At 54.8% G+C, this 21,661-nt stretch overlaps 1 protein-coding gene across 5 annotated transcripts; it reads left to right on the plus strand.

Annotated features, from left to right (window-relative positions):
* Positions 1-1,854: 1,854 nt before the first annotated feature.
* On the plus strand, positions 1,855-21,543 carry LOC100730092 (glycerol-3-phosphate acyltransferase 2, mitochondrial). Of its 5 annotated transcripts, none has more exons than XM_063229960.1 (23): positions 1,855-2,239; positions 8,912-9,062; positions 13,991-14,101; positions 14,217-14,330; positions 14,892-14,965; positions 15,320-15,424; positions 15,701-15,814; positions 16,463-16,562; positions 16,903-17,036; positions 17,164-17,263; positions 17,351-17,563; positions 17,977-18,099; positions 18,219-18,301; positions 18,567-18,685; positions 19,132-19,202; positions 19,270-19,528; positions 19,600-19,748; positions 19,883-19,960; positions 20,360-20,491; positions 20,574-20,694; positions 20,764-20,829; positions 21,004-21,059; positions 21,350-21,543. In XM_063229960.1, the coding sequence occupies exons 3-23, from the start codon at positions 14,048-14,050 to the stop codon at positions 21,464-21,466; spliced, it is 2,382 nt and encodes a 793-aa protein (XP_063086030.1). In that variant the 5' UTR covers positions 1,855-2,239; positions 8,912-9,062; positions 13,991-14,047; the 3' UTR covers positions 21,467-21,543. The 5 variants fall into 5 exon arrangements, with proteins under 5 accessions (XP_063086030.1, XP_063086031.1, XP_063086029.1 ...); XM_063229959.1 differs by lacking the exons at positions 1,855-2,239; positions 8,912-9,062 and adding exons at positions 11,215-11,533; positions 12,789-12,888; XM_063229958.1 differs by lacking the exons at positions 1,855-2,239; positions 8,912-9,062 and adding an exon at positions 11,215-11,533.
* The last annotated feature ends 118 nt before the right edge of the window (positions 21,544-21,661 follow it).

The raw sequence follows: 21,661 nt of genomic DNA on the forward strand, positions 1-21,661 counted from the left end.
ACACGTTTAGGGGATGTTCCTTACTACAGCATAGCCGATCCTGTCCTGAGAGTACACCAAGCTGGCTGGTGAGTCCTTACCTGGGACTTCAGAATAAGAACCTTTCTGGTGGGCTTGGCTCCCAAGACATAAACCCAGTCTATTTGCTTTCCACCATGGAAATGCAGAAGTAGAAAAATCACATTTCAAAGGGAAAGAGAGCAGGAACATATGAGAGGTGCAGAGGCCACCTCAGCTTTCTGTTTTCTGCTGAAGATTTAGACACTTAAAAATCCCATGTTGGGCATGGTATAGTCCTAGGACTCTGGGAAGCTGAGGCAGGAGGATCACAAGCTTGAACACCACGTGGGCAACTGAATGACTTGGTGAAACACTGTCTAAGAAAAGATCTGGCTCAGTGCAAAGGTCCTGAGTCCAATTCCCAGTATCGACCCTTGGGTAGTTAAGGGGCCTAAGGTCACTGGGCACTGAGGACTAAGGTCACTCGATTTCTTTCCTGGTAAAATAATTCAAATGGTAAAGATAGAACACAGATAGGTCTTCCTGTCTCCCTCTCCCCACCCTACTGTCTGGAAGCAACTACCCCCAGCAGTCAGGTGGGTGCAGTTGTCTGCATGTTCCTGTCCCCCAGGATTCACATGTGGCAATCTTGTACCGAGATGGCTTTAAGTGGCACAGCTTTCTGGAGTCTGAGGAAGCTGTGTGCTCCTTTGTGCTGTGACAGGACACAGCTGGATGGTACGAGTCCTTCCCACACCCACTCTGCTAGGGCCTTGATTTTGGACTTTGGAACCCCCAGGCCTGTGAGTGACCATCAATTACGCACTCTAAGATGTTGTTATAGCAGCACAGACAGACTATAATAGTGGACATTGTATCAGGCCTTCCTTTTAAAAAGATGGGCTGAGGCTGTGTGCGGTGGCATTCATCCTAGCCCTCGGGCTGAGGTAGGAGGGTCTCGAGTTCAAGGCCAGTAAAGTACAAGCGAGACTCAGCCTCAAAAGGGCAGTGGGCTGGGAATGTAGCTCATAGACTTTTGCTCGTATGTCAGGTTGTGGACACTGCCCAGGTCTATCTGTACCTGGCCAACCAGGAGAGGTGCCAGGGCAGAAGCTGTGAAGGAGGCAGGGGCCACTGCGAGCCCTTGCATCCCGATGCCGAGGGCTGAAGTCCCCCAGGCAAGGCTGAGCATCAGGACTTGGGTAGAACCTCTGGGGCTTCTGGCACAGCCTCTTCAGTGATTCCCAAGAGCCCCTGACACCAATTCCTGGCTTTTCGGTAGAAATCTGCTCCCCTAACCAGGTGTGGTGGCACACACCTGTAATCCCAGCACTTAGGAGGCTGAGGAAGGATTGCTGAGAGTTCAAGGCCAGCCTGGGCTACATAGTGAGTTTAGAACCAGCCTAAACTACACAGCAAGGCTCACTTTCAATAAAACAAAAAACAAAACAAAACAAAAAAACCCCAAGAAATCTGGTCCCCTGTGGGGAAATCTGCTCCCCTTCTCTGGCCCAGCACTGCCCCATTAATTCCGGGACACACCCACTGCTCCGAACACCATCTGGTCTCACAAACCCAGGCAGATAGGAGGCATGCTCCCAGGTGGGCTGGGCGTGACGCCCTGATTCTCTCCATCCTGACGTCACACTTCAGCAGCTGCATTCACCCGCTCTGCAGAAGGACCAGGAAGGCGGTAGGGACTGGGGCAGAGAAGCCAAGGCCTGGAGCCCATGGGGAACCCAGTGCAAAAGCCACAAAGCTAGAGGTAGCAGGCAGGCAATTAAAGGAGGGGGGAGGGGGCTGGGTTTATTATTAACAGGCATTAGTGCTGAAGGCAGATAATTAATAGATTAACAGGTTGTGAGCCAGGCAGCTGCCCGCTGGGATGGGCCAGGCAGAGGGCAGGGAGGACGGGCCTCCAGTCACCGAAGGAGAAGGAATTTTGGGGTCTGATTCTCTGGACCCTGAGGACAACTAGAAGTCATGGGACTGACTCAGCAGGGACAGAGTGCGCAGGCTGGAAGGGCTGGTAGTGTAACCCAGTTGTCCCCTTGTTCGTGAGAAGATCTGGGGCCATGGTGCTGACCCTCTGGAATCTGCTTCACCAACACAGCTCACGGGTTGCCACAGTTTTGGGGGCACTGTTGCATGCTGAAGGGGTGGAGGAAAGACTTGGAGGTTAGAGCTTCCTGAGCCAGACTCCACCTGCCCCTTCCCAGCCGGGCAGCTCAGCGGACAGGTCAGTCGCACCTAACACCTTGGTCTTCCCCTGTCATGGGTTTGCAAGGGCCACTGTCTCCTGGAGGACCAGCAATCTGAAGCCCTGGGGACCTACCCTGCATGCAGCAGATGTCCCTGCCCGCCTGGGATGTAACTGTGCTGGGAGAGGGAGGTTAGTCATTGTTAAGTCCTGGGATTGCAGAGCTGCCAGTGACAGCAACATAGCCCAGCTTGTTTTGTGACAACGGGGTTCCCTGATCCCAGGGACTCTGTTCATCACCCACAAAGCAGGTCAGATGATTGAGTGTCCCCACTTTAAGTGAAGCAAGGCTGAGAGGTTAGGTCAGATGACATACAAGAAGCTAAAGGATACTCTTGGCTCCTGGACCCCAAAGCAACCCATTAATCCCATGAACAGCAGGATGTTGCCCTGGTCAGAGGCCAAGGACATTGGATCAGCCCTGATTAGTGCCAGGTGAAGGGCTGAAGCATTGAGCCCATGTGGGGATGGGCAGGGACTTGTGGGAGGAACTAGGTTACTTGGGGCCGTGCTTTTCAGGAGAACATCCTGTCCCCAGCTCTGTCCTCTCTCCCTCTGGCTCTCCTCCTCCTCCTCACCTTCTTGGCTGCCATAGCACGAGCAGCATTTTGGCTGAATCCCCTGAAACCATGAGTCCACACAAACCGTTCCTCTGTCCCGTTTTCTCAGGTAACTGTGAGGACCAGCTGACTGACACGCGTTTAGTGGGACCACATCCCCACAGGAGCTTTGGTGGGGCTGTTGTTGGAACCATGGCCTAGCGTCTCTTGAGGTCCCCCCTTCCAATCTACTCCGTTGCAAGATGGCTGCCTGCTTCTGAGGTCCTCCTACAACCTTGTGGAAGAGGAACAGGGCTGCAGCAGCAGAAACAGCTCTTTTCTCCCCTTGTTAGCTGCTCCTGCTGCTCCTATTTGGTCTCCGAGATCAAACCCAGTTTTTCCCCAGCTGATCTCATTCCTCCTGGAGTTTCTGAGGCTCCATGTCCAAAGACCAGCACTCGCTTCTGTTTGCTTTCTAGAGACAAAGCCTTCTCACTCACTTGGTGGTCTGCTCCTTGCCCTGAACGCCTATTTCTGTCAAAGTGTGTGTTCCAGGCAGAACATCTTTAGATTCCCTGTGCATATTCCATGGAGATGCAGTCCTTTCTCAGCCCACCAAGGAGTCATCTCTGCCACAGAGCTGGCAGCACCTTTGCTGGGGAGGGCGGGGATGCATGGGCAGCCCACAACTCCAGGCTTTTAGATGCACAAACACGTCAGGAGTGCCTCCCACCCACGTAGCATCCTTGATTAAGAAAGAGCCCAGTTCTCACAAATCAGTAGGGGCTGGAGATTGTCTTGTATCTCTGGTCACAAATGAATTCCTGCTTTGGCTAATGTCACCTGCAGTCACCTCTAGAATCAGAGGTATAAGTATTAGGGCTCTGGCAACTGAGCACTTCAAACAGGGTCAGAAAAACAGAGGGGCTGTTTTAGTGTTTTCTTATCTGAGTCACAATACCCAACACCCCCAACCTAAGGAGGGTTTATTTTGGTTCAGCCTATAGTCAGAGGGTTCCAAGGCAGGGTGGCAAGGCAGAGAGGCCTAGGGGAAGAGAACTGCTCACAGCATGGCAATCAGGAAGCAGAGAGGGCTCAAGGGCGGAGCGAGGGAAATAAAACCTTCCAGGCCACGCCCCCAGCCCCCCACCTCCTCCAACCAGGCCTCACCTCCCAGCAGCACGTTCAGCTAGGTACCCCAGGGTATCATCCCTACCGGATGATACACTCGCCTCCCAAATGCCCCTCCCATGGACCCAGGAGGCTTTGGGGGACATCTGTGTAAACCATAGCATTCTGCCCCTGGCCTCCAGCAGACTCAGGCACATCTCTCGATGCAAAATGCATTTAGTCCATTTCTGAAGTCCTCACAGTTCCAGCATTGCTGAAAAGTCCAAGTCCCAAGTCTCCCCTGAGATTCAAGGCAAACTCTTAGCTCCAGGTCCCTGCACAATTAAAAAGAAAATCAACAAAGGCATTCCCATTCCAAAAAGAGAGAAATAGGGTGATAGATAGGAAAGGGACCAAAGCAAATAGGCTGGATCGCTGTGCACCTTGGGCTGAGTCCCAGCAAAGTCTCCGGGCGGCCCTTGGTGAGCATGGACTCTCTTCTGAAAACAAAGTCTGGTTAGCAACCTTTGTTCCCTCCCGTGTGGTCAGGACTTAGGGATCGGGTTGTGCACATCCTGGAGCCTCTTTTCTGCCTTCTGTATGCAGCAATCTGTAAACAGCCTGCCCCACACCCAGCCCCCGCAGGAACTGATTTGCTCTAGAGAGGACAAGGGACAAAAGTCAGGCCAATCAGAGCAAGTCTAGGACTTCCTGGAAGTTCTAACATAAAAGGCTCATAGTGGGGCTGTGGTGAAGCCCAGACAAGCTCTGGGACTCCTGCTGCCATTGTCACCACAGAGGGGAAGCCAGCCTGAAAGGAAAGGTCCCGCGGAGACTAGAAATGAACCGCTTGCAGAGAGCAGAAACTAAAGAGCTTTGTGGAGCAAATACTGCACAGCAATCACGTCGTCTCAAACCTCTGGATCACACCATGCCTGAGTCTCACACTGGTTCTGAGTTTTCAGTTAGGTAAATCTACAAATTCTTTACTGGCCACACCATTCGAATTGGGTTCTTTTGCTATTTACAAACTGCAGATTTGGGAGAGTGAGGCTATGGTAGAATAGCAGGGTTCGATCACCTGAGGTCCATCCTCAAAACCAGCCACCTCTTCCCTTGGGTCCACAGGGAACACCTATCCTGCCCCTGGATCTCATGAGAAGCAAACCTGATTGACTTTTCAGGGGGAAAAGAAAATATTTTGAAAACTGCTCTTGGAGTTATTCCTAAACAAAAACTATCCCTATACCTAATGTGACAAATGTATTGGGTGACCCATATCTAATGTTTCTTTTATTGATGAAGAAACTCTATGTCAAGCTGTATTTGGCAACTCCACCAATTTGGATTTAACTGAACAGTTTACATTGGTCATATTTGTGGTCCCCAGATTGTCTCACCCCCCAGGGAAATCAAATCCTAGAGTTTGCAAGCCCAAGAGTTCTTTGGTGTTTTCCTCATTGTCATAACATCACTGCCATAGCTCCAAACATCACATTCTTACTTAATGGTGAACAAAACTGGAAAGAAGAGAAAAGGATGGAGAAGAGAAAGAGGCAAAAAGCTTTCTTTGCATATAAAGGAAAATTGTCTGTAGAAGGATCATGGTGGAGTTTCTCATTGCCTGGTGTATTAGTCAACTGTTTACTGTTATACTAAGATGCTAAAAATTAAAATAATTGATGAAAAGATAATTAACAAAAATAGTTACTTAAAAAGATAGTTATTAGTAATATTGTCATTCTGTACTGAGCTCATTACCCTAGTAACCAAGCAACAACCACATAGTTATAAATTAACTGACCGCTTCATTCTGCTGTTCTGTATGCGTCATCCCCCCACCCCAGTAACCTGTTTGCTGTGTCAACTTTTGTTCCCCTTGTCAGAGACAAATGATGCTGTGTCAACCATTGTTCCCTTTATGAGAGACAAATGTTCCTGGAATTGGCAGACCAAGGGCTATGAATTGGCTAACCACCCACTGTGAAATGCCTCTGACCTCAAGCAAAGGGGAACAAAGGCCCACCTTGTTTCTGTTTCTCATCACTACTTAATGATCAATGAGCTAATCATAAATGAACTATAAAAATCAGTCAAAACTCTAACTCAGTTGCACAGCTTTGCACATTCCATCTGCACTGTGTCGCTGGGCCAGCTAAAATAAAAGTGCTTCTTTTAAAAAGACGTCTTGCCCCGTTGGTCATCTTGGGGTCTTGCCCCGTTTTTCACCATGAGGCCTTGTTTTTTGAGTGGAGTACAACATTTACCACTGGGAAAAATATCTGACATAGGCAGTTTAAAGGAGGAAAGGTTTATTTTGGCCTGGTTGTTGGACATAGGAGACCCCCCTCCCTTGTTGTTTGAACCCCTTTGAATGCAGCTAATTCTAACCCAGTCCCCCATTGGACACCAGGCGGCTGAAGAAAGGTGACGTGTGAGGTCTTGGAGCTCAGCCTCATGGGTGGGTTCGATGGTCCTTACAAAAATCCACAGCCCGGAGGGACCAGGACTTTGTTCAGAGTCCCAAGTGGGTGGGAGGTGTGACTGGGGGAGGCCCAGGGCGCTGCACAGAGGAAAGTGGCTCTCAGGGCTCAGAGCCAGCACCCGCCGCGGCCAAGCCCAGCCCTCCATCGGGGCTGCTCTGAGACAAAGGCCTCAGACACCCACCGGTTCCCTGGGCAGGGTCAGGTGGTGGAGCTGGTGGGTAGAGGGTGCTGCTTAGGAGCTGGGGGCCCGCCGGCCCAGGGCGGGTGGCAGGGTTTTGTGCAGGGCACAGCTCGGCCTCTCTTGCACCTCTCCTGAGGCAGGAGAAATACAGCCAACTCTGATTACACAGATTTGTTCCCAAATGCTCGTTCTCTGGCAGTGACCTGGAGCCCCACCGGGCCCTCCCCACGGTCATTAGTGTTTCAAACACTTGGCTTCCATCCCCAGCACCGGAAAAACAAAATCTCTAACCCCACCATTCTGAACCCTAGGCTTCTCTCTGGGAAAGGGACATTGTGTCCCCAGGGAGGAAAAGCTCTAGGGCCTGAATTGTCACCTCTCCCCGGAGGTCACCTGCCATGAGCTCAGCAACAATGTTGGACCCTACTGTCCCTGGGGTTGCAGAGTCTTGTGTTTACCCTTTCACCTGCAGGCCCCAAGACTTGGCCTTCGGGGTACTCAGCTTCTGCTGGTACATCCCTGAGTTCCCTGCAGGGAGCTGCTGGCTGTCACAGGTACTTAGGGATCTTGTCTTGGCCAGCAGAGTGTAGCTCTTTCTGAGACAGGTCTCAGGGCTTTTGGGAGCACCTCAATAAAGGGTGTTCAGGCCTCTTATCTGGTTGCAGGAAGTCCTTGACCCTCAACGTAGTCTGCCTGGCAGTGAGACCTCCACAGAGGAAGGCAGACCAGAAAAATACCCAGGACTCGAAGAGAGCAGCATCTGAGGCTGACCCATCCCTGAGCAACTGAGGAACACACATTCATAAATCAGCTTTGTTCAAAGCTGGGAGGCTGGGGATGAAGCCGTAGAGCGCTTGCCTAACAAGTAGCTGGGCTTGGCCATTGACTGTGTGTCTGAGTGCGTGTAAGTGCGTGCGTGCGTGCGTGCGTGCATGTGTGTGTGTGTGTGTGTGTGTGTGTGAGAGAGAGAGAGAGACAGAGAGAGAGACAGAGAGAGAAAGAGAGAGAGAGAAAGAGAGAGAGAGAGACAGAGAGAGAGAGAAAAAGAGAGAGAGAGAGAGAGAGAGAGAGAGAGAGAGAGAGAGATATTCTGGCAAGTATATGCCTGGGCCCCCTATTTCCTACTTTTTAGACTCAGGATGGTTTTGCACATCATTCTGTGTACATTTTCAGCTCTCCTCCATGCTGCTTGGTTTCCTGAAGTGGGAACTGGCCCCCTTTACCTTTCTTTCTCCCAGAGGTGAATATCTCACTTGCCTCTGACAACCTCCCCCAAAGAGCCACACAAAGAGCTCTGCAAGGAGCTCCCTGGTGGGGCGGCTGATGGACAGGTGACAGTGCCACCTGCACCAACACAGGAAGTGCACAGTGGGCTGTGGGACGCACACTGACTGGCACTCCTGCAACAGTCCTGTCGACATCACGTTATGCCGCTTAGCAGCAGCACTGCTCCGCTTAGCCTGACTGGTAGACTGCATTCCCCTCCTCAACTGTGTGACGGGTTACCGTGCACCCAGGGGCTTGAAAGGACACCACTTTTTATCTCCTACTTGCTGAGGGCCAGGAGCTGGGCACAGCTTAGCTGCCTCCTGCCCTGGGGCTGCAACCAGGGTGTCGGCCAGGTGCTACCTGCACAGAGGAGCCCTTATGGAGCCCTCTGCTTCTGGGAGGTGCCAGGAGTATAAATCCATTCACACGGTTGGGTGACCATTACCACACCTGCCCATCCCTTGACCATAAGCTATGCTTGACTCACAAAGTAAGCAGCCAGAAGGTCACCCCCTTCAACAGAAGTTGACAAGTGAGATTCACTGAGAAGGAAGTCACTTCTTGACACCCATTTATCAAGAGGCCACAGCATGGCGCCTTCAGTGCAGTGCACAATTAGTCCCAGCCTACTGTTGGGAAGTCCACAGCACACCTGTGATAGATTGTACATGTGGTTTTGCCAGCCAGTGTCTCTTCCCTGCGAGACCCAAGCCTTCCATGCACCATCCCTGCTAGACCAGAATCCAGGACAGGAAAAGAGGACAGAGATGTAGACCCAGGTAAAATGGCTTCACACGCCACACCTTCTAGACACTGTGATTGGTCCAGAGGTGTTATGGTTTGATAACTAGTGGTCAACTTAACTCCAGCTGGATTACATTAGATTGAGAGAAGATGCTCCACCTGAGCAGGTTGCCAGGATAAATAGGTGGAGAAGAAGAGAGGTGTTGAGAGGGATTGAGGCATTATGGAGGCATTGTTGGTTCTCCTACGAGTTGCTGTCTGAGCTGTTGGTTCTCCTGGAAAAGCTTTGGTCTTCACATCGAGCATTGCTTCCTGGTTCCAGAGGGGAAGACATGTGCTGCCTGGTCTCCAGGATGAACTCCTCACGCTGCTTCCTGGCACGTACCTGACTGAGCTTGTCGTCGGAGGAGCTCGGGGCCTCTGTGTCACTGAGGACAGCTGTGGTGCCTTTCAGGACAGCCCCGCTCTTTGTTGTGAGTGTGACTTCTTGGCTCCAGTGTAGAATCCTCATCCCATTAGCACAGCTCCTTTATCCTGCTGGCATAGACTTTCTGGCTTCCACCGCTGACCCTTGGGTCTTCCTGGCACAGATCCGTAAAAGGGACTGGTGTGAGTCCTTCTTGTGGGCTCTGGACTTCCAGTTGGACTTGTGGAGGCGTTGTCCTGAGCTCTGGGTTTTTATCTGGACTCATGTGGGACATTGCTGTGGGGTTTAGACTCTTGACTAAATAATCTATGTCGTTAGTGTTGCGGATAGATTTCCTGCATTCTCCTGTGTTAACTTTCAGTGACCATTATAAAAATATTATAAACTCCATGTCCTGATCTGAATTGTTCTCTGTGTATAACCCTTGACTACAACAAGAGGGTAGAAGGTGATTTTGCAGGACCAATCAAAGTCTCCTCTAGAGTTTCCATTTGGATAATGGGGGACAGACATTCCTATCTAGGAGGAGGTTAATAGGGTGAATGTAATTTTTGGGCTGTCAGTCATTTTTTTTTAATAGGAGAAGTTTCAGGAGGAGCAAAGCTAGGCAGACACGAGCAGTACAGACAATGAAGGAAGAATCCAAGGATCAGTACCATTGTCTGAACACCTGTATCTAACTATACATGAAGCTGATGTGCATATAGTTTCTCCTTAAATGAGCCAATACATTGTCTTCTGCCTTAAGTGTATGTGGGTTGCAATTGTTGGAAAGGAAGAGCCCCAGTAAGAGGAGAACCCAAGAAGTCCATTACTCTGTTCACTTTAATGAACTGTGGTCACCAGGTCTCAACACAGTCTTTTAGGTCCTCAATCACCTTTTCTCAAAATCTCTTAGAATCCTAATTCTGTCAACAAGGCCTCTCTCTCTCCTTAGGTTCAGTCCAGGTTGGGCAGGCCAAGCCCAGATGTGCCTCAATCCTTCTCAGGGCCACGCTGGTCATGGTCAGTCTGCAGACTGCCTAAGAAAAGCATGTTTGGTCCTCAGGACCTCAGCTCTGGTGCAGATTTAAGGCAAGGCTTCTTTTTAAATGTCCAGATTGTAGGAAAACATCCTGACCACCTGCAAACACATTTTTTCCAAAGAAGCCACACCTCAGAGGACAGAACTCTGCCAGATGATGCCCTGGTATCTCACCACCACGGGGTGTTCCAGTCCACAGTGTTCCTGTCCCGCCTCAGAGCTCCCTGAGGACAGACCTGGAAGTAACTGAAGCTCAGCCACCCACCCAGAGAGTGTTCCCAGAACAGGGGGAACAGACAACATAAAAAAAAAGATTGCTTTGTTTTTTTTAGCTTTAGAATCTCAGTCCTCTTTGTGTCTGTGCTCTCTGGTACAAAAAGGTAGGAGAGGGCACAAAATGGGTTGTGCAATACTAGCAGGACATCGCAAAACTGGACACGTGTTAAGTGGACAGAAAAAGCCTGGATAGACACAAAAAGGGGGAGAGATGGCTACATCCTGAGGGTAAATCTAGGCAGTCACATCGGGAGTGTGGAGGCTATAGAGAGGGCTGTTCATCCGGCTTGTCACCTGGGGTCAGCAGGCTTGCACGTCTTTGCTTCCATGGTGTGACAATGCCCTCGAACCATAGAATGCTCTGGCAAGTCAGGTGGCCCACGGAGGAGGGGGTGACAGTGCGGGAACAAAGTGCCTTCATCCTCTCCTTCACTTATTCCAAGCTTCATGCCCATCGCTCACTGGTCTCCTGCTGGGTGCTGGGAACACAGTCAAAAGATGAATGAACCTGTAAGGCCTTCGTTCACACGGAGCTCAGGGCTGACACAGGAGTTTGATATTAATCAAATAACCTGGCGAAGAACACAGGGGCCAGAGGCCCAGCTGATGCCAGGCACCTAGCAGCTCTGGAGTTCTAATTAAGGAAAGAAAGTCTGCTGGAGAGGCCAACTTGTTTTTTTTAATCACCTTAGAATTGGCTCTAGTCGACATTTTCTCTCACTTTTCCAAGACCTTGGCGTTCTGCTACATTTCTAAGGCCTTTTAAAAATGTTTACACAGGGTCTTACTAAGTCGCTAAATTGCCCAAGCTGGGCTCAAATGTGTGATCTTCCTGCCTCAGTCTCCCACAGCGCTAGAATTACAGGAATGCCACATAATGCTTGGCTGAAAAATTTTTTTTGTTAGAATCTGGCTACAAATGATTCTTCGTCCCACTTTGGGGGCCCCAAGTCTGACAGAAGTCTTCAGAGATCCCTGCGTGGCCTGCAGGGCCTGTCTGGAAGGGGAACATAGCCTGCACACCATGCTCTGCGCAGCCTGAGAGGACCCGCCCAGAGCCAGGGCCCCATACCCAGAGTGCCTTGGACTGAGGGCGGTGCTACGGCGAGGGGCGGGCCTCAGACCCAGCGTGTGTTCCTATTGGCTCTCAGAGCTGCTTTACACCTGCGCACTGAGCGCACCAAACAGTTTTCTGTCCACTTCGGCGGAAGTGTGAGGTGGGTGCGAAGTTTAATCCACGGGAGCTGCTCCCAGGCAAGCATGGTCTGACCAGGTCCTGGGTCCTTCAGGGACCTTTCCGCATGGAAAACTGGGCCCGGTGGTCATTTGAGAGCAGGCGGGGTGGGTGTCTTTGTAGACCCAATGGAGTATAGGCCTCACAGGCCCATCGAGCACACGAGACCTCTGGGGTTCTGTTGTGGGGAGAACACTGGGGAGTCTGCTTAGTGCTGACCTTGACCTGTGTTACTTCACAAGGAGGTGGGGACAGGGACATGGAGGAGGGACTTTGGGCCTTGCCACCAAGGGGTCGCCCTTCTCCCCTTTGCCCTGGGGCAAGGGTCGCGGGGTGGGGGGACGGGGTGAGAGTGGCGTGGGGGTGGCGGAAGACTGGAGCCCAGCCTTAAAAGACCGGTCCTCAGTTGGCATGGGCACTGTGGATGCCAGTGGCTTTGTTTACATCCTTGGATTGAGGATACAAGCACGGGTGTGCACAGGGGCTGGGCGTGAACGGAAAGGCTCACTCTAGTGGGATAGGCCTGGCAGGCCAGGTAGGGGCCCCTGAGGTGAGACAAGTTGTAACCAAAGGAGTGGTCTTCTTGCGTCCCCATCAGACACTCTGTGGGGTGTACACACAGAGTCCCCCAACTCTTACATCACTTTTACAACAGCAGCTGGAAATACTGATTATTATATAACGAACTCTCCACTTTTTAAACCTTAGGCTTAACTCCTACGGTTTTAGCACATGTATTCAAAAGTATGTATGAAAACTGCGTCTGATCCTTGGGATGCTAGTTTGCAATCTCTGCAGTATGTGTCCTAGTGGGAGGAGGCATCTAAGAAGGAGCTACAGAGCCACAGAGGTTCCCATGGGGGAATTAGGTGCTAGACGTGTCCTAGAACTGCCTGCAGTGTGTCAGCTCAGTAATCACCTTCATTGACATTAGGGAGTCACCTCTGCCCTGACTTTTACTCTGCCCTTTTAGGGCTGGCACAGATTAGTGCAGTTAGGATTTGGGAGTGGGACAGGTCTAAGCCTGAGGCAGGGGCAGACACCTGGGTAAAGGAGGCTGTACTGCTCAGATTGCAGCCTTAGCTTAACTTCCCTGTGCCAGTGTCTGTGAATGGGGCTGTGAGAACATTTTAAAAACAGAATATCCAGGCTGGAATCATGATCCTATTACTCCATGGCTTTGTGGTTCTTTTTTATTTGGTTAGTGTTTTGTTTTGTTATTTTTTTTTTTGAGACAGTGTCTCACATGTAGTTCAGGCTGGCTCTGAACTCACTGTGTATGGGCCTTGAACTTGCAGCGATCATCCTGGCTCAGCCTTCAGAGTACTGGGATTGCAGGTAGGCACCACCATGCCTAGCTTTGGCTTTAAAGTTCTGAACTGAACTAACTGGACAGCAAAAGAGAGAGCCTGACTTCCTGGAGAGGAGGTCACAGTCATCTTGCTCCTCCTGCCTTCCTCCTCTGGGCATGCCAAGTGCACAGAGATGAGCACTGGCTCTTAGGACATCTATGGATGGTCTGGGGAGGGGAATGCTGAGCTGCGGTGCGAGGCTTCACATGGCTGCTTGCCCAGAGAACATGGACTGAAAACCTAAAGAGAGGGTGTCCTAGAGGATTCATGAACGCAGGGCCATGAGCAGGGTCTGGGGTTGGCAGGAAGGGAGAAGGTGGGATGAGGAAAATGTAAACATGTAGCCCAGCCTGCTGTCAGGGTTGAGGTGGGAGGTCGAGGTAGAAGGGATTTTAGGGCCTAGCTATTTGGGCCACAAGGGATTTGGTACTGTTTTATCGAAGGTGGATATTTGCCAGTCATAGGGATTGTTGTGGTGGGAAGTGGTACCATCTGTGGAGAAGCCACTTGAGAGTGGATTGAGTGTGAAACAGTCTTACCCTGTCCCAAACTGGATGACCCTTCCTTGTGACCAGGTCTGTGTGGCATTTCTCTGTGCTCTGAGCCCAGTTGTAAGGACCCCGGGCACTGTAAGGACGAATGGGTGAAGTGTTGTCTGGCAGACAGGGGAAGAGCAGTGGAGCAGGACCTGCTAGCCTCCTAGTGACCGTCCTGCTGCTCTCTGGTAGCCTGGAGCTGTCCTGCAGTGCAGCCCCACACTTCTCCTTGTACAGTAAAGCTCTACGTGTCTGCCACAGCCTGTCTGTGCTTGCAGATGGCAGGGTGGATACTGCTAGTTGGACAGCCAGTCCCCTGATGTCCCTGTGAGAAAGCCCCTGGCCTGTGACCTCCCAGGGTCTTTTAAGGACAACTGGCTCACTGGGGCTTTGAGCTGAACCAGCCCTTGGCTTTTTACGTCTGTCTAACTGCTGCTGGCCTGAGCATTGTCTGTCTGTTGTAGGATGGGGCCATAGGGGTCCTCCCAAGAGCTCCTAAGTTAGGGTTCAAACTCCATGTAGCTCCATGCTTTACCTTTTACCCAAAACTAGCTTCCTGTGGTGAGAGAGGTGCCTGCTTCCTAGACCTTAGAGACTGACATCGACACCATGTTGGAATCCAGATCCCAGACCCAGCAGAGCAGCAGCCACAGTGGCCCAGAGGTAGTGGCGCCCATTCCGACAGCCCTGTGCCCTGCTACCTTCACCCCTGTGACCCTTGTTCTTGGTGCCCTCTGCCAAGGACCTTGAATCCTCACTCTCTGTGGCCCTCTTGCAGGCCAGCCTGCAATCATCAGGCTTTAGTATGAAGCTGGAGGCTGTCACCCCATTTCTGGGCAAGTATCGCCCCTTTGTGGGTCGATGTTGCCAGACCTGCACCCCTAAAAGCTGGGTAAGTGATGAGAGGCGCACTTTCATCTTTCCTGGCCTGCACTAGGCCTCTGCTTTTGTCTCTGCTGGGAGTGGAGGCACTGGCATTGGATGCAGTTTTGGGCTTCCAGGGCTGAGTCTGTTGGCTGGGGAGGTCTTGGGGGGGCTTTGGGGGAGCACTAATCAAAAGGGCCTTGGGGGAACAGCTATGCCTGGAGGCCTGGTGTCTGTGTCTCACTGCACATGCTTCAGACACCCCTGCCTGTCCACGGTGGGTGCTGGTACTGAGGGGCTGCGGTTCCAGAGGAGAGCCAGGCTGTGAGTCCTCAGGGACCGTCTGTGTGCTGTTCTCCAGGAGAGTGATTCTGGGCAGCCTACGGGGTACCATTGTGAGCATGGAGCCGTTTTCCTGAGCCAGCATTAGGGCTAGGGGTCAGGCGCCTTTTGAGAGATAACTGCTATAGGATGATCCTTTCTTCTAGTAAACTTGAAAGGCCATTGGGCAGAGGCTAGAGGGGCAGGGCAGGAACCTTTCTTGGAATGTAGAGGCCACGCAGGACATACTGTCCCTGTCCCCGGGCAGGAGTCCTTCTTTCACAGGAGCCTGATGGACCTGGGCTTCTGCAATGTGATCCTGGTGAAGGAGGAGAACACCAGGTAGATGGGGCCGGGGCTAAGGGAGTGTGAGTGGGCAGGGCATTTGGGATGCCAGTGTCTGGGGCCCTGTTTGGGGTGCCATTTTCTTTCTTTGCTAGGCAAAGAAGGGTCCCCATCCTGTGCTCCATCTCCAACCTGGGGGAGGTGGGTTTGGCACCATCCTGCAGTTCGGTCTGTGAGCTTGCGTGTATCACCTACTGTGTCCCTCGGGGTGGGGGACACTGGGGCTGAGAAGACAGGCATCCCTCCATGGTAAATTGAACTCAGCTCAGGTGTTCTGGGGTGCAGCAGTGTAGTTGATCCCTCCTGATGAGGGGGGACCACTGTGAACTATCACCTCCCTACCCCGCTCAGGTTTCGGGGCTGGCTGGTTCGCAGGCTCTGCTGTTTCCTATGGTCCCTGGAGCAGAGCATCCCCCCCTGCCAGGATGCCTCACAGAAGATCATGGAAAGCCCTGGGTGAGGAGAGGGATCAAGGTCTGACTATCCTTCATATCTAGAGGGGCAGCCAAGGCTTAGGGCAAGAGGGCTGGAGAGGGCTGGAGAGGGGGTGGTGGTGCAGGGTTCCTGGAGTGTTAGCTATGCAGAATGTGGTACAGACTAGGGAACTCTGGGGAGTGTGCATGCATACTTGTGTGTGTGTGTGTGTGTGTGTGTGTGTGTGTGTGTGTGTGTGTGTCTCTGCATGGCGTGAGTCCGGGCCCACTCAGCCCAGCACTGCACCTGACCCCATAGGGTGCAGAGCCTGCTCTCAGGGACAGCTGCAGCAGGGGCTGGGGAAGGCCAGAAGAAGGAGGCCAGGCGCATCCTGGATCACATGCAGGCTCCACCCCGCCCCTTCCTGCTCAGGTGACTGTGCCCAGGGCCACTTGCTCTGAGCAGGGTTCTCTGCCCTCTGGAGAGTGGTGTTGGCTGGGCTTGGGAAGGGCTGGGCCCCTCTGGGAGCTGGGTGGGGTTTCTTCCAGAAGCGGGGTGGTGCTCGTAGCGGGTGTTAGGCACTGTTCTGGGGAGTAAGGTGTGAAGAGACACAACTGAAGAATACAGGGCAGGTAAGCCTGAGAGATTGCAGAGGGAAGAAGGAGATGGTCCCCTGAGGCCAGAGGGGAAGGAGCCAGCTGTGGGGGCACAGGCCTGGCAGTGGGAACAGGACAGTTTTGGGAGAGGGAAGGCATGGGGCATGGCGCTGGGCAGAAAGAAGCCAGTGTGGCTGGAAGCTGGCAGGGCAGAGCCCCTGGGGATGAATTCGAGAGGTAGAGGGACTGGGGTCATAAAGGGCCTCAGGGAAGTGCAGGCTGGATCTCTGAGGGCAGCAAAAACCCATTGCAAAGGTTAAGCGAGGAGTGGTTGGGGGTCCAGATAGAAAGCAGAAGACTCCTGCCTAGAACGCATCTCCTCAGCCCCACTGCTGTCTGTGGATGCCCATGTGCTGCCTCATGGAGGAATGGAGACCATCAGGTGGGGTCTCTGACCTCACAGCTGCCTGGTGTCACTTCCCAGGCTGTTTAGCTGGGCGCTGCTGCGGTTCCTGAGTCGCCTCTTCCTGAACGTGCAGCTGCACAAAGGCCAGATGAAGATGGTGCACAAGGCCGCCGAGGTGGTGAGCGGCCACGCAGGGCGGCAGGGCCAGGGCAGAGGCGAGGCCAGGCCACCAAGTCCAGCCCGTCCCACCGGCTGCCAGGAACATGCACTGTCCTTGGGTGCCCTTTCCTGCTGTCCCACAGTCCTGCCCCCTTGGGGCTTCCTCTCAGGTCTTCTCATCATGGTCCCAGCAACCGTCTGTCAGTGTGTCCTCACCCTGACAGTAGCTGGGAGACTGTTGTCCTTTTGGGAAATGGCTGAGAGGAGGGACTCCAAAGCTGTCTCCGCCTTCCCCGGGGTTGCTGTGGGGCCACTGGCTGGGGACAAGGTGGCATTGGCCTCTGGCTCTCCCGGAGCAGGGCTCGCCACTCATCTTCCTATCCACGCACAAGTCGCTCCTGGACGGGATCCTACTGCCCTTCGTGCTGCTCTCCCAGGGCCTGGGCGTGCTCCGCGTGGCGTGGGACCCCTGTACATGCTCCCCTGCTCTCAGGTAAGAGCCTGGGCTTTGGTTGTCTTGGGCAAAGTCCCAGGCTGGGGCAGGGCAGGGTGGGGTATGCTGACAGACCCCTCCTGCTCTCATAGCCCAGCCTCTCACCACTCTGGCCTCTGCCCCACAGAGCTCTGCTGAGGAATCTCGGGGGGCTTTTCCTGCCTGCAGAGGCCAGCCTCTCTCTGGATAGCCCTGAGGGGGCCCTTGCAAGGGCGGTGGCCGGTGCTGTAAGTGTCCCCAGGGCTGTGCATGGGCCAGGCCAAGGTATGGGCTCTGTTTCTGCCTGGGTCTTGACACCTGCCCCTCTGCCCCAGGCTGTGGAGCAGCTGCTGTTGAGCGGGCAGCCCCTGCTCATCTTCCTGGAAGAAGCTCCTGGGGCCCCAGGGCCACGGCTGTCAGCCCTGGGCCAGGCCTGGCTAGGGCTGGTGGTGCAGGCGGTGCAGGCAGGTGTCATCCCAGATGTTACGCTGGTGCCAGTAGCCATCGCATACGACCTGGTTCCAGATTCTCCAGGGGATGTGCACCATGTGAGTACCCCTGCCCTGGGGACCCCACGGGGACAGATACCCGCTTCAGGCAGGGGGCACTGCTTTGTCATGTGGCTGCGTCTCCCACGCCCCCCCCCATCCCAGGCATGGGCTTGAAGCAGGGAGTGAAGTGAGCCCCAGGGAGTTCTCCTCATCATCATTGTCCCTGGTTCCTGGTGACACCCTACCATCAGTCTTTTTTTTTCATCTTTAAAGTCCCTGCTGGGGAGGAATTTGTCCTGTTCTGTGGACGAGAAAACAAGCTTGCAGCAGGCAAGGCCCTGCATGATGTTAGGGGTGGAATAAAGTTTCACAGACTAGAGCAGGAATGCCTCTGAGTGGGCCACAGTGGACAGCAGGGCCTGTCCAGGTGCCCTTGCCAGGCTTCGGACTTGGCCTCTCCTTCCCTGCAGGCCCCGGCCCCCCTGGGGCTGTGGACAGGAGCTCTGGCTGTCCTATGGAGGCTGCGCAGTTACTGGGGCTGCAACCGCAAGGTCTGTGTGCGAGTGCACCTTGCCCAGCCCTTCTCCCTGCAGGTACGGAGCTAGCTGGCCATAGCCGGGAGGGTCTGGGGCTCACCTCCCCTGCCTTAGGTGGGCTGTGTGCAGGTGTCCTGGGGATCAGTGGCAGCCACTGAAGGTCTTATTCTGGGCAGGAATATACCACCAACGCCAGAAGCTGCTGGGGCGACAGGCAGACCTTGGAGCACCTGCTGCAGCCCATCGTGCTGGGCCACTGGTAGGGCCAGGTGACAGCCTTGGGCCTGTGGTCCCTACCCCGGGCAGTGGGCAGCCCTCTTCCCATGCAGCCTGTTTAATTAGAATGGTGCAGGGACTAGCCTTACCCAGTCTGGGCACACTGTGCAGCCAGGAAGTAGCAAGTTCTGAGAGTTATCCAGGGCTGGCCTTGGGCGGGGAACACACCTGCACAGTGAGGAAGGCTCCCCACCCCCTGTGACTGCAGGGGTGGTGCCTTTATTCTTTGATCTATGTATCTGTCCCAGTACCAGTGTCCCGGACACTGAGAAGGAGCAGGAGTGGACCCCAGTGACTGGGCCACTCCTGGCCCTTGGGGAGGAGGACCGGCTCCTGGTCAGGAGGCTGAGCCGCCACATCCTAAATGGTAAGGGCGGTGCTCCGGGCTTAGGGGTGTCCTGAGCACTCTGCTCTGTGTGGGCTTCCATTAGTGGGTCCTTCTGAGTGGGAGTGTGCGCCTGGCTCACCCTCCCTTGATGGCACAGTGGGGTCTTCCCCTGCCCTGGGGGGCACACAGGGTTGCCTGTGCTGATGACGAGCTGTGTGCAGGGCGTGGGCCCAGCTGTGGCCACCTGCCTGGGACGCAGCCCGCCTGGGGCTCACCCCCTCTTCTCAGCCTGCCCTGGCTGTTAATAGGAAGGGAAGAGGCAAGCCAGGGGTAACCCAGCACCTGCTCTGAGGGGCCCTTCAAGGGGTCTGCTGACAGCATCTCAAGTGCCCCTTTGGGGTGGAGACTGCAGGGTGGGGGCAGTGGAGCGACCTGGCAGAGGATGGTGGGATCAGGATCCTGACCAGCAGCACTCCTGACCCCAGCCAGCGTGGCGAGCTCGGCAGTGATGAGCACAGCCATCATGGCGACGCTGCTGCTGTTCAAGCACCGGAAGGTAGGGTGTGACATATGGGGTCCCTGGGTGTGCCCCTGCTGCCCACTCAGCACTGCTCTGCCCTCAGGGTGTGGCCCTGTCGCAGCTGTTAGGCGACTTCTCCTGGCTGACGGAGGAGATGCTGCTGCGTGGCTTCGACGTGGGCTTCTCGGGGCAGCTGCGCAGCCTGGTGCAGCATGCGCTGAGCCTGCTGCGGGCACATGTGGTCCTGCTGCGACTCCACCAAGGGGACCTGGTGGTGGTGCCACGGCCCGGGCCAGGCCTTGTGCACCTGGCACGCCTGAGCACAGAGCTGCTGCCCGCCTTCCTGAGTGAGGCAGTGGGCGGTGAGTGCCCAGGCCTCAAAGGTGGGAGGTGGGGGGGGCGTGGTGCATGCTCACAGCCCTTCTCCCCCCAGCATGTGCCGTGCGGGGGCTGCTGGCAGGCAGGGTGCCACCTGAGGGGCCCTGGGAGCTGCACGGCGTCGAGCTGCTGAGCCAGAGGGAGCTGTACCACCAGGTCCTGCTGCTGCTGCACCTGCTGCCAAGGGATCTGCTGCTGCTACAGGTCAGGCCTGCTGGCCTTATCCCGCTCTGTCCCATTCAGGGGAATGCCCGCTTTGCTGCGGAGCCCCCAGGAACTTGGCCTGCCCTGCCCCTGGCCCAGTCTCCTGAGGTTACACAGGTGCCCCTCTCCCCCAGCCCTGCCAGTCTTCGTACTGCTATTGTCAGGAAGTGCTGGACCGGCTCATCCAGTGTGGGCTCCTGGTGGCTGAGGAGGTAGGCAGGGCAGCTCCCCCAGGCCCCGTGCATGTGCTGCCCCATCCTCCTGTGCTGATGACGAGCTGTGTGCAGGGCGTGGGCCCAGCTGTGGGGGGACGGGGAGACCTTGCTCTACCACGCTGGCCCCAGGCCCTTAGGCTCTCACCATGGGTCGCACACTATGCCTGGGGGGTTCCTGCAGCACTCCTTGCCCCTGTGACTCCTGCCCACCAAGCTGTGGCCCTGCAGCTGGGCACTCACTTCCCATGCTGCACATGCGGTGGCCTGGTCTGGCTCTGGCATTCTTCCTGGCTCCTCAGATGCATTTCTGGTTTCACCTGCATGCACCCAGTATGGGGGCTGAAGGGCGGACCCCTGAGGTGCCTGTCAAGGGCCAGCGGCTCTCTTGGCCCCCAGACTGGGAGCTCTCGGGCTGCCTGCGACACAGGTCGACAGCGTTTGAGTGCAAAGCTGCTGTGGAGACTAAGTGGAGACTTCAGTGATAGTGACAGTGACGACTTCGAGGAGGCCCAGGGCCGGTGCTTCAGGGTGTGTTGAGAGGGGCCTGGGAGGGGGACCAGTGGTAGGGACACAGCAGCCACCACCCTAACTCCGGCCTGTCCCCCTCCAGCTCAGCGAGCAGTCGCGCTGCCCTGACTTCTTCATCTTCCTCTGTCGCCTGCTCAGGCCACTGCTCAAAGCCTTTGCCCAGGCGGCAGCCTTCCTCCGCCAGGGGCAGCTGCCTGATACCGGTGAGGCCTGCCTCCCTTGTGCTGCCCAGGGCTCAGCCCGGGGCCTGGTCTAGATCTCCTCTCCCGCAGAGTCCGGCTATGTGGAGCAGCTGTTCAAGTTCCTGCAGACCAGCGCCCAGGAAGATGGGCTGTTCGGTGAGTCCTGAGTATCCAGCCCAGGCTCCCAGAGGCAGAAGAGTTTGCTGGTGGCTGCTGCTCCCTGCTGGGCACTGGTAGCCTGATCTCCAACCCTGGGTTCCTCCTTTAAACAAGACAAGCTGTGCCAGGGGCTCCCTGCCCTGTCCTCAGGCCTCACTTCTCTCCCTCCAGAGTATGCGGACCCAAAGCTTGCCATGAGCGCAGTCTGGACCTTTAGAGACCTAGGGGTGAGAGGAGCTGGCATTGCTTCTTTCCTGCCCCCTGCTCCTGTCCCAAGCCATGGAGCTGGCCCTGATGACACTCGGAGATGGATATGCTCAGGAACAGATGTGTGCTGGGGCACTAGATGGTTTCCCAGCCCTGGGCCTCCTAAACCCCTGGCTTCTCTATTCCCGGGAAGGGCAGCAGGGAGGCTGGAGACACATTGTAGTGTTCCCAGGGAGGCCACCTATGGGTCCAGAGGTATCTGCACAGGCTCAGCCCTGAGCACAGTTCTCATGGCCTGTGTGCCCACCAGGTACTGCAGCAGACACCTGGCCCTGCGGGCCCCCAGCTCAGCCTATCCCCCGAATTTGCCAGCCAGGACAGTCAGGACAAGCTGGAACAGTTCATCCGACAGTTTGTGTGCAGCTAGATCATGGACAGAGCCTGTCCCCAGCTTCCTTGGCCTGGAGCTGGAGTCGTGCAACAGTAAAGTGTGTGGCCGCACTGGCTCTTGCTGTCTTTGTCCTGGGGCGTGACAAACCAGAGCACCAGGCAACACCTCTCTCCCTAGGGCGTGTGTGGCTGCTCCTTCCCTGGCCCTGAAATTCAAAGACCATCAGCAGCC

The sequence above is a fragment of the Cavia porcellus genome, unplaced genomic scaffold (genome assembly GCF_034190915.1).
Source record: "Cavia porcellus strain 051 isolate PalLab524CR breed Dunkin Hartley unplaced genomic scaffold, mCavPor4.1 scaffold_18, whole genome shotgun sequence".
In the NCBI taxonomy this organism is placed as follows: domain Eukaryota; kingdom Metazoa; phylum Chordata; class Mammalia; order Rodentia; family Caviidae; genus Cavia; species Cavia porcellus.

Coding starts and splice junctions, on each gene's coding strand:
- LOC100730092 (XM_063229960.1), top strand. CDS start 14,048: ATGTTGGAATCCAGATCCCAGACCCAGCAGAGCAGCAGCCACAGTGGC. Junction 18,686..19,131: donor GAGCCGCCACATCCTAAATG/GTAAGGGCGGTG, acceptor TCCTGACCCCAG/CCAGCGTGGCGAGCTCGGCA. Junction 19,961..20,359: donor GGCTCCTGGTGGCTGAGGAG/GTAGGCAGGGCA, acceptor CTTGGCCCCCAG/ACTGGGAGCTCTCGGGCTGC.